At 46.4% G+C, this 12,500-nt stretch overlaps 1 protein-coding gene across 1 annotated transcript in view; it reads left to right on the forward strand.

The window, feature by feature from the left end:
- LOC125299279 (kelch-like protein 29) overlaps window positions 1-12,500 on the forward strand; it is a 162,126-nt gene that overhangs the window by 49,450 nt on the left and 100,176 nt on the right. The window contains exon 3 of the mRNA XM_048250496.1: window positions 8,322-8,918. Within this exon, the coding sequence (XP_048106453.1) occupies window positions 8,322-8,918 (597 nt within the window). The remainder of the gene's footprint in view (window positions 1-8,321; window positions 8,919-12,500) is intronic.

Genomic DNA, 12,500 nt, shown 5'->3' on the forward strand with positions numbered 1-12,500 from the left:
AAACCTACTTGTGTTGCTCAATGTGTTCAATATCACTGAGGAAAGAGATTTTTTTTAGCATGTTAAGCTATTGTAAACCTATTTCATAGTGGCAATTATTAACGGTGTAGTGTCTGTGTAATAAAGGCTGTATAAAAACTGCTATAAGCCCAGCATTTAATGACATAGTGTGGACCAGGTTACTGAAAGATATTTATCACAACAAATAGTTGAACCTCTCAGGCACTGTGTTCTTTTCTTTTTTTTAAGAAAAAAGCCTTGGAAAAATGAGTTACACACATTTTTAGAATCACACACACACACACACACACACACACACACACACACACATACACACACACACAAGCACACACACACACACACACATACAAGCACACATACAAGCACACACACACACACACACACACACACACACACACACACACACGTGCATACAGGTAGAGAGAAGGAGAGAGAGAGGGTGGGAGGGAGGGAGAGAAAGAGAGAGAAAATAAATCAAATGAATTCTCTCCCAGAGTGCATTTGGTCTTATGTGGCTGTGGCTAATGTCCAAGGTGATATGTCCTGAAGGGCTTTTTGAGCACTTTAAAAGGAAGTGTCCTGCTGTTTGAGTGAGAGAGCCAAACAGCCGCCTCCTGCCACCTCTCTGTCAATGCTGAATGTTCTGGTAATGGCACACACATACCACAGTCCACGTTAAAAAAAAACCCATCTCATTTCTTTTGTGCGGATTTGGCATCTCAGAACCTGGCGAGTTTCTTTCAGACTGAAGACAGGCTGTACCTGAAAGACTCACGTACAGAAGAGATGTCAGGCAGCTCTACAGACAACAACACCTTTGACTAAAGGCAGACTGTAGAGAAACACTTAGAGAGGTGTGCAGCCTCTCGGGGATAGGCAGAAGTAAAAGGCACTTTCACATCTGGAAAGAAAAAAAAAGGTCTCCAAAGCCAGAATACTTCATTTACTGTAAACTGTCCAGAAGTCTTGATGAATGGTGGAAGCAACCCGACATTTTGGGACTTTAGAATGAAGTGTGAGCAAATTTATCTTTTGTAAGTGTGTGGACGGAGTCTGGAGGGACATTTTAAAAAAAAAATGTAAAAATGATAAAAAATAAAATAATGAATAAAATTATGATCACACAAAAAAAAAGTTAGATATTTCTACAGGAAGTCCACTCTCAAGTCCTCTGCTCAGAGTTCTTAGCGTATCGCCCAGTCATGGAAAGCTGGGAAATTTAGTTGTTATGGTGGTGGAGAGAAGGCCATATTGATTGTTTCCATGGTTGACTGACTAGCATCAGTCAGTGAAGTGAAACAATGTTGTTTCGTGCACCTAACCAAACAACATCTGACTTTATGGAAACAGGAGTCAGATGGAGCTATGATTCACCTTGACTGCTGTGAGGCCTGCAGTGTGTGATGGACTCTGCTCATCCTAAATGTGTGGCCCGTGTTTGACTCTGGGGTTGGAGGAGAGGTCAGTGGTGAGTTTGTCTATGTTCCTGCGTGGCCCTCGGGACAGTGGTCAACTTTTTGATGGGGGGGGGTGTTGTGAGGTGCACGGGTCATCCAAGGATTCAAGATTAGCCATTGGTTAGCCGTTGGTTGACTCGTAGAGTGGGGTGCATGTGTGATGTGGGGGTCCATGTGAGCGTTTCTGTGTGGCCCTTGCTTCGTCCTGTGCCCCCCTGAGGAGGACACAGTGGGGGGCCCTGCTGAGCGTGCTCAGTGGGGAGTTGTCTGAGGGGGGGTCATTGTTAATGTTGTGTGCAGCTCAGCGGGAGTCCACTCCACTCAGGTTCCTCTGCAGGACATCAGAGAGAGGGAGAGAGAGAGAGGGAGGGAGAGAGCGAGGGAGGGAGGGAAAGAGGGATGGGGAGGGAGGGAGGGAGCGAGGGAAGGGGGGAGGAAGGGAAGAAGGGAGAGATTTCACTATTGCGGATGTCATGTTGCTTCTCACAAAGCAGAACACAGGTGTGATGTTCACTGTGATGTTGCTATGTGAACACACACACACACACACACACACACACACACACACACACACACACACACACACACACACACACACACACACACACACATACACATACACACAAACCCCAGTGCTGTCATTAACTGCAGGGTGCCACGCTACATTTAACAAAAGCAAGATTCCCAGGAGCCACGGCAACTGTGTGAATTAATTACCACTGACCACATAAAGTTAACTCAGCTTCTGAGAACATTCTGGAAAAAATTAAAGTTAAGTTTGAAATGAAACGGGTGAGACTGCAGATTCACCCCTGTTGTTAAGCCCTTTGCCTTATTTGCAATTTAATTTCTGCTCTTCAAAAAAGCGAACCCCGCAACGCCAACAATCTCCATCTGATTGAAAAGTTTGGAAAATTGAAATAGAAATTCTGAGGGAAAAAAGAATGGGGACTGAGGGGTGTTCATGAAACGATTCATATTTCATCTGCTTTCATTTTAATTACAACGGTACAAGAGAGCAATCAAGACTGGGATCCATTTAATGTTAATGCAATTACTTTTCCTTTCTAAAACCTTTCATTAGCCGTACAGACGATGTGCTCAAATGCAAATGAGAGAGCATGTTAGCCCGTGCTAATGAGTTCCTCCTTCAAATGGAATTATATATATATATTTAAACCGGCAGCCAGATTATTGTTCAGAAAATGTACATGAATCCTTTAATAGGCTCTGATAAAGGGGGAAATGAGTAGTGATGTTGCTCTCGAGCACACGACTTGGCCACACTCTTCTGAAAAGGAGTCCAGATTTCCCCTCAATGAAACTGTCTAAACATGGGGCTCTGAGAGAGTAAGTGAGCCTCTCTGGTGTGGTGCTAGGGGGGGCTGGTGCTGGTGTGGTGCTAGAGGGGGGGTCCTGGTGACGGCTGAAGAGGAGGAAATTAAGTGGTGTATTGGAAATCATTAGCCGCACGGTTGCTGAATTATGCACATGCAAACGGCCTCCTTGAGCACCGATGCTGCCCATCCACTACAGATGCCGCTCACACTACCCCCCACACCCCACGCCCGCGTCCGCCCCAAAGCTGCTTCTGCTCGTCCTCCACACCACAGAGCATCCTGGGTAAAGGTCATGAATAATGTTATTTAATCTGGCTTTTTTTATCACTTGCTCTCCTATATCACATTACCCTATAGCACACATAACACACATTGCTCTCCTACAGTATATCACATTACCCTATAGGCCCCGGAGAGCAGCATGGGTTATTTTTAATTCCTTATCTCTCCCAAAGGTTGTGTGGGTGTGAGAGAGAGACAGAGAGATGGAAAGAGAGAGAGTGTGTGACTTTATATGTGTGTGTGTGTGTGTGTGTGTGTGTGTGTGTGTGTGTGTGTGTGTGTGTGTGTGTGTGCGCGTGTGTGTGTGCGTGGTCCTGTATGTGCGCATATCTGCATATTTCATGAAATCTAGCACATTTGGATTATAATTGCTCTGGGTGGACCCTTTTGTTCCCACAAGCCACCTCTTCTCAGGCCCGGGACCAATACATTCTGGGTAAAGCCCTAGCAGTGGCCACCACCCAGCAGTGAGCAGCGGCTTCTCACAACCCTATTCTGGCCCTGATATGGTGCACGTCTGGCCCAGAATCAGGACAGGCACCGAGGGGAGGTGTACAGATGCAGCAGAACTCTGGAAGACGGTCATGTTGTTTTTCACCACCACGCCTCTGAAATCTAACATGCTTTCGCTTTCCGCTGACCTAGATTAGTCTCCGTGACAACTCTCTGGGTCTGTGCTGCTCTCTACGTGTGGTATGAAAACTGTACCCATTTTCTGTGTGTGTGTGTGTGTGTGTGTGTGTGCGCGTGCGCGCATGAGGCATGAGCAAAATGTGTGTGGTTCATACACTCACACAGACGCCAAGAGATACACAGAACGTCTGCATAAATCATACACACACACACACACACACACACCCTGCTGATTACAAGGCTGTTTATTTATACAGTAGAGTTGGGGAGTGAGTTTGTGGCGTTGGCTGACTAGCTGTACCCATTGTGTCTCCACTCTTGGATTTCCTCCTAATTGGGATGGCAGAACATCCTCTCCCTCCTTAACTCAATCAGAGTTAAGTCATGTTTTCCAAGTTGACACAAACGCTGCAGTCTGAGCAGTAACTCTCACACCCGTAACAGACAGACAGACACACACACACACACACACACACACACACACACTTAGGCCATGCCAAACCAGAGGCTCCCTACTGTGGAAAAATCAAACAACTCTGAGGGTTATGCTTTTATCATATCTCCACCGAGTGCCAGTTCATTATTCACAAACTCCAGAAGACATATTAGATCACCCTGGGAGGGGCCGAGAGGAAATGCGTCCTCATTGGTGGAGGCGCACCCCGCTGGAATCACTGTTTGCCGATGTTTTGCTGGTGGTTTTGCAATTCTGACACTGATCCCGATACTGTGAGCAGAGAGAGATGCTGATTCTGTGTCGCTGACTCCATTAGCATAGCTGTGTTAGTGTAGTGGTGTTAGCGTAGCTGTGTTAGCTTTGCTGCGTGTTGGACAGACGGCAGAGCTGTGATTGTGGCCGACTCCGTTAGCATAGCTGTGTTAGCTTTGCTGCCTGGACAGACGGCAGAGCTGTGATTGTGGCCAACTCTGTTAGCGTAGCTGTGTTAGCTTTGCTGCGTGTTGGACAGACGGCAGAGCTGTGATTGTTGCCGACTCCGTTAGCGTAGCTGTGTTAGCTTTGCTGCGTGTTGGACAGACGGCAGAGCTGTGATTGTTGCCGACTCCGTTAGCGTAGCTGTGTTAGCTTTGCTGCCTGGACAGACGGCAGAGCTGTGATTGTTGCCAACTCTGTTAGCGTAGCTGTGTTAGCTTTGCTGCGTGTTGGACAGACGGCAGAGCTGTGATTGTTGCCGACTCCGTTAGCGTAGCTGTGTTAGCTTTGCTGCCTGGACAGACGGCAGAGCTGTGATTGTGGGTGACACTGATGTGCTGCGTTCTCTCTTCTCTGCTCTCCTCTAGCCCTCCAGAGATGCCCCCTGTCGCGGGTATAGAGAGTTAAGCCCATGATAGAAGTAAAAGACATGCTGATGTTGCTTTCTGCTCTCTCCTCTGTCTCCTCACATCTTTACTCTTCTCTTTCTCTTTCCTGTCTCCTCACCAGAGTTTCCGCTATAAAAAAATGGTGCCGTCAAAGTGACCAGCAGAGGTTTCGTTTTCCGGACATTTTGATGATATGCCGGTCAAATATCCTATTATCGCTTCTTAATTAGTTGGGGAAAACTGGAGACAGTGTGGTGATTTTATTTGATCATATACATGTGTATGTATGCTGATTTGATTTACCATAAAATTGATGTAATACTGTTTGTACAATGTCATGCAACATTTGCTGGAAATATTATGAGACTAAGTCATAAGACTGGACTGTCTGGAAGTCGTAAGATTGAAATGTCAAGGCAGGTAAAAAGAGGAAGTAAAATTAGGTGACAGTGCTTCACAGAGCCAAAACGAATACAGGCCCTACCTAGCAACAAGTAATTACACATAGAACCTGGCCAATACATATTTTTAATGTCTAAATGAGGAGGAGTTTCCACCAATATCTCAAGATTGAAAAGGCAGGACTGTCTGGAAATCATGAAACTAAGTCATAAGATTGAAATGTCAAGGCAGGTAAAAAGAGGAAGTAGAATTAGGTAAAAGTGACACACAGAGCCAAAACAAATACAGGCCCTACCTAGCAACAAGTAATTACACAATAGAACCTGGCTAAGTGCATTCTGCTGATTTTTTTTTTTATCATAAATACATGTGTGTGTATACTGATTGATTTACCAGAAAATGTATGTAATACTGTTTGTGCAATGTGTGGTGATTTTTTTGATCATATACATGTGTATGCTGATTTGATTTACCAGAAAATTGATGTAATACTGTCTGTGCAATGTGTGGTGATTTTATTTGATCATATACATGTGTGTGTATGCTGATTTGATTTACCAGAAAATTTATTTAATACTGTTTGTACAATGTCATGCAACATTTGCTGGAAAAATTATGAGACTAAGTCATAAGATTGAAATGTCAAGGCAGGTAAAAAGAGGAAGCAAAATTAGGTGACAGTGCTTCACAGAGCCAAAACGAATACAGGCCCTACCTAGCAACAAGTAATTACACATAGACACCTGGCCAATACATATTTTTAATGTCTAAATGAGGAGGAGTTTCCACCAATATCTCAAGTTCGAAAAGGCAGGACTGTCTGGAAATCATGAGACTAAGTCATAAGATTGAAATGTCAAGGCAGGTAAAAAGAGGAAGTAGAATGAGGCGGAGTTTCCACCAATATCCCAAGTTCGAGAAACGTTCTGATTGGCTAAAAAGGGGCCTGGGTTCTTAGGAGAAAGAGACATCTCCCAGGCCCCTAGAAGCATAAAAGGTAGAGCGCAAGCACATTCAGATCAGATCTCATCGAGGAAGCAGCTGTTACCCATCGCTCTCTTGCCTGACGGTCCAGTCCTGACGCTGTTAGAATTGTATCTTCACTGCAAGACGGCAAATAAAGAATCAACAGTCTTCAGCATCTCTCGTCTTGGTGTTCTCCTTCGGGTCCTTTGACATCAGAGTGCTTATTGAGATTGGCGGTTCGAGAAAGTGGTTCATTTTCCATGACAACAGCTATGTAGCTTAAAGAATGACATAATCAGACTGAATAGAATGCAACATGTTCATTAGCCTAACTTACCTAAACATGCCTGACAAGATCTAGCCAGTATCTATGTTTTAATGGACAGCAAGAGTCCGCTTCGTTCATTGTTTTAAAAAGGCTACGTTGTTTGTTGCTGCTACCCCACGTTATCTCCGTTGGTTCCACTGTTTAACTTGTACAGATGCGCACACACAAGAAATGTTTCCTATTCTGGGAAATGTTTAGTTTATTTTTCTTTCGGTCCGCGGTTCAATGATACCATTTAATTGTGCCGGAAATGATCCGCGGACCAGCAATCGACGAGGAGGCCCTAACCCTGCAGATTATAGACAGAGAAAGCATAGGCCTACTGTATGCTTTGGGTACAGAACACAGTTGCATGTCCAGTGTACACGGAGAATGACAGTGTCGGCCGCAACCCCGCAACTCCACTTTCAACGTCATGATTCTGACAGATACGCCCGACACTTCTGCTTTTTATCTAGTGGTGGTGGAGTTGACCGGACATGTTAGGCTTAGACGTTACCAATTTATCATCATCAATCGCGTCTGGCCTCTGAACAAAACTTTTAAGGCTAGTCTGCCTGGGCCTGGCCATGTTTGAACCGCCTCACTCATTTGTTCGTTGTTTAACATGGACGTTTTAAGCGTGCGCTTCCTATTTGATATGTTTCCTATTTGAAATGCAGCATAGGCTATGCGTGTTGTTTAATAGCTTTCAAACGGTAGAGCCTGTACATTTAAAAACATAGCCAGAGGACGTATTGCTTTAATATAGGCTTAGGCTACATTTTAAGGCTTATTTTTCAAATTCAGATCGCGTTAGGGGGGCGGGATTATTAGCCAATTTCAATCGGACAATTTGACCGGAGAGATTTCACGTTATTAGATTTTTTTTTCGGCCAATGTCCGGTAATTACCGGACAACGGAAACCCTGCTCCTCACATCTTTTCTCTCCTCTCTTTTCTCTATTCTCTCTTCTCTCTTTTCTCTCTTCTATCTATTTTCTCTATCTCTTTCCTGTCCCCTCACATTTTTACTTCTCTCTCTTTTCTTTTCTCCCTTCTCTCTCTTTTCTCTCTTTTCTCTTTCCTGTCTCCTCTGATCTTTACTCTTCTCTCTTTCCAGTCTCCTCACATCTTTACTTTTATCTCTCTTTTCTCTCCTTTCTCTTTTTTCTCTTTTCTCTCTATTCTCTTTTCTCTCTCTTTCCTGTCTCCTCACATCTTGACTTGTCTCTCTCTTTTCTCTCTTTTCTCTCTCTCTTTCCAGTCTCCTCACATCTTCACTCTTCTCTCTCCCTGTTCTCTGTCTCCTCTCCCTTCTCCTTGTTGTGTGAAGGTGGAGAGAGTGGACAAGTAGTTTTTAATACATGAAGTAGAAAGTGGTTTGCTGCTTTGTTCCTTTGTATCTGCAGATCTAACACATGCGTAACTCACATTAAATGGGTTTCCGTACTGTTGTCATGTATCGGATGTTTCTATGAGGCAATGATACCATGGTTTAATGACGGAGTTAATAAAATTATCTTTTACCTCTCCCTCTCTTCTTCCCTCTCTCTCCCTCTCCCTCTCTCTCTCCTTTCTCCTCCACTGTAGGTCCCCCATGGGCGCCTCCTTTGGTGGCGGTCAGTCAGTCCGGTCTACTCGCCCACTCCTACGGCCTCCCTCAGCCACCTGTCTACAGCCAGGGCGTGTCGGTCCAGTCCCCCGTCATTGGCGTCACCCCGTCCATCCAGACGCCCATGCCCCCGCATCCGCCGATGGTCACGGCGTCCCACTTCCAGCTGCCCCCCCACTCGGCGTCCTGCCAGCACCACCCGCCACCACCCCCTCACCCACCCCCCAGGGCCAGCCTGCTCATGAACCTGCCCAATCCTCCCCCGCACTACGCCGGCAGCCAGCCCCCTCTGACCGCGCCGGGGCCCGCTGTCCACCCCTCGCCGCACGGCACCGCCGCCGTGGTCATGGGCAACGGGCACATGACCCCGCACCCGCTCCTGCCCCTGCCCACGCTGCCCGCCGCCGCACTGCCCCTCACCAACGGGCAGCCCGCGCCCCCTCCTTCCTCGGTACCCCCCGCCACCTCGGCAGCAAACGGCAACGGCCCAGCCCAGGACGCCCCCAACGGCCTGCAGATGCTGAGGACAGTGGGCATGGGGAAGTACGAGTTCACCGACCCCGGACACCCCAAAGGTAAGCAGCCATGTCTCCTCCACAGCAGCCCCAAGCATTGGGCAACATTGGCTACCCGGGTATCGGGCACCATAGTCTACCTAGTACAAACCAGGCACCATAGTCTACCTGGTACTGGACACAGGTAAAGGTATACGAGGAAAGGTGACCGATGTTGGCAATGTGTTCTTTTTGCTTCCAAACAAAGCAAATGTGTGAGTAAGCTGCTGTACTCCAGGTCTTCCCTCCATCGTCAAGCTCGCAGCAGGCCAGCCCAAGTGGACCATGAAGGACGGCAGAAGGTGCTTTAAAATGGTGGTGACTTTGAGAGCAAAGTTTGCAGGTTTCTCAGACGAGAGTTTGTGCTGTTTTATTTTCTAACAACCTTCGGTGGTCGCAAGAGACTTCCCCTGAAACCTTTGTATTTCCTCTGAGAAAACAAAACAAACTTGCCCACCTACAGTACACACAAACACCCACCCCCCAACCCACACACACACACACACACACACACACACACACACACACACACACACACACACAAACTCTAATAGCAGCAGACTTCTGGTCTGGTGCGTCTACACCAGTTTCGGGTCAGAACTGGCACCAATATGCTCTCCGAGCAATCAAGGAGAAGCTGCTAAATGTTTTCAAGTCTGTAAATTGTTGTTTGTGCAAGATCACCTTGGACTCTGAGGTGTCGGGGCCCAAACAGATGTTCCGAATTCCCCGAGCAATTTTCAAATTTAACGAACCTTTTAATCTGCGTTTAGATTGGCTCCTCCAAGCTCATTTGATGTTCTTTATGAGATCTATAAAACGTCTGCAATTAAGTGTCCACGCCGCTGATGCCGAGTGCTGTTGTCAGTTAAGATAGCCGCTGGGCGATTAGATCGGGCAGCTCTTCTGGTTGGGGGAGCTAAATCTGTGGCGTGTGAGACACTGCTGCCTTTCACTTCCCATTACTCACACTTGTCCTGCTGTCTAATCCACTTCCTGTGAAGAATCGCATCGAGCTGGTTGGAGTGAACCCTTAAATGACAAACTGAGTTTATACCCTTAGCTAAAGTATCAGGTCATGCTTCAGGTCATTAACCTGTAGAAGCCCCCAGACACCCACCAATATCGTCCACACCCCCTCTCAGAAAATACTACCCCCACACACACACACACTTTTGAAAAGATTGATACGCCTCTGTGTGTGTATACCCTGAACTGAATCAGAATCAGCAATAGGTTTATTGTTGCCATTTACTTATCCATATACAGTATTTTGAAGTTGTCTTCTCTGTGTTGTGAAAATCACGTTAAATATGTTGAGGCATAGAACGGAGTTTACTGTAGCCTCTGAACGAAACTGATAATTCAAAATATATTAATATTATATTATTATATATTATAATAATATAATATTAATTGCAACGATTAACTCTTAATTTGTCGTGGGTAGTGAGGTTCCCCCTTCGATGTACAGTAAAGCGCTTTAGGCGCGTTGATATAGTGCTATATCAATGCAAGTTTTTGTTGTACATAGCAATCCCATTGTACAAATATACAACACTTACAGTACATGATTAACCTGTAATAAGAGCTTGCATGTACATTTTATACGAATGCCCGAAGGAACAAAGGCAAAACAAGTCACTGTAGGTCTACACATTTTTCTGTGTTGCTGTACATGAAAGGGGATGTAATTATTTGTGATTACAAACTTATCATATATGTCATATGAGAATATGATACTTCTGTTGTGCTATATAGCAACGAATAGACTTATGGGTTTACCCCACTGCGAAAAAAAAAAGTGTATGAGTGGAAGTGTGTTTGAGCCCTGACCGGCATTGATTGTGTTTGTGTTTGTGTGTGTGTGTGTGTGCGTGTGTGTGTAGGTGTATACATTACTGAAAGTTCTGTGTGTGGTGTGATGTTTTGGCCCTCTCTGTGCCTGGAGGCAGTTCCCTGAGGGTAATGCTTTCATAGTGGCACACAGAGATTCCCATGCTGGGCTGTGGTGTGGTGTATGATGGGGTGTGTGTGGTGTGTGTGTGGTGGTGTGGTGTGTGTGTGTGTGGTCTGTTTGAGGATTCATGCAGGGACATGAGGGGCTGCCATGGGGTCGTTTGCTCTGCTAGGGTGAAGGGGTTGGCGGGCGCGTCATGTACCCCACTTCAACTTGGGACCCCTCATTCACACACACCCCGGGGAGTCTGTTGACCTCGGAGAGGTCGCTGACCTTTGAGGGATCAGTGGCGCTTCTGCTTAAGTGGCTTTGACTTCACACAAATGAGCTCCATTATAACCCCTATTTCATTTGTATTAGCGCTTCCTCCTCTCTCTCTCTATCCCTCTCTCTCTCTCTCTCTCTCTCTCTCTCTCTCTCTCTCTCTCTCTCTCTCTCTCTCTCTCTCTCTCTCTCTCTCTCTCTCTCCGGGCATGGTGCTTTGTGCGATAGTTCAAGTGCAGTGTGCTTTTAGACGAGGTTGGCATGGCGGCCCGAAGCCCAGTCTCGCCCTGGCCTTGCTCTCTCTCCTGCCGCTGCAACCGTGGTGGTTTTAAAAGGTCAAACCTAAGAGCTCTCTCCGGGAAGCAACACACACACACACACACACACACACACACACACACACACACACACACACACACACACACACACACCAAGACTCACACACATCCCCCACTCCACAGGCAGAGATGGAAGGCAGACCTCTGTCTCTCTGGGATTGCAACTCTCACAGCTTGGAGGAACGAACAAGGGGCATCTGAGACAGCAGGACGCCAAGCTAGAGGATCTGGTAGTCTCTGGACGCTGCATGGCAGCATCCACACTTTGATATAAGTGAGGTAGCACCTAGGCAACACAGGGGTAACCTGGGGGTAACAGTAGGTTAACACTGGGGCAAAATGGGGGAACCACTAGGGCAACATTGGAGCAATAAGGAGTAACATAGGGGCAACACTGAGAGTAACACAGGGCTAACATTGGAGCAATACCAGGTAACACTGGGGTAAGACAGGGGTAACACTAGGGCAACACTTGGTTGTTCTTGGGCCGGTAAAGGCATCTCCTACTGTGTGCACAACTGACTCTTCGGTTTGAAAATGGTGCTCACAGTGCTAACAGGTGCACTTATGGAAAGGGGAAGGGTTTAACCTGACACTCAGGTACTGGGAGGCCAATCTATGAAATCAGTCTCATGCAGAGAGCTTTGGCTTAGTCCAAGTTGTTGTTTTTGGTGTTGTGTGTGTTCGTCTGTGTTTGTGTGTGGGTGTGTGTGGGTGTTTAACACATTAGAATTGATTGTTGGTGCCTTTTCCTGCCCGAAGCCTCTTCTGTTTGAGTGGACCGTTTGTGTGTATATGCGAGAAGTTGACCCGCTGTTAAAGTGCTGCTGACTGTGTTCGACGATCTGACCTTTGTCTCTGAGCCAAGGCCATTGGCTGCTGTCTCTGTTGAGGCTATTGGCTGTTGTTTGCTGTCAGGCTATTGGCTGTTGTTCTTGTGAGTTGTCAGCTACACTTGGCTGTGAATGCAGCTCAGCAGGAAGTTTTTACTTATTTTGGAAAAGGAGCCATAAATCAGGGGTGTGTGTGTGTGTGTGTGTA

This window comes from Alosa alosa, chromosome 8, assembly GCF_017589495.1.
Source record: "Alosa alosa isolate M-15738 ecotype Scorff River chromosome 8, AALO_Geno_1.1, whole genome shotgun sequence".
Lineage (NCBI taxonomy): Eukaryota > Metazoa > Chordata > Actinopteri > Clupeiformes > Clupeidae > Alosa > Alosa alosa.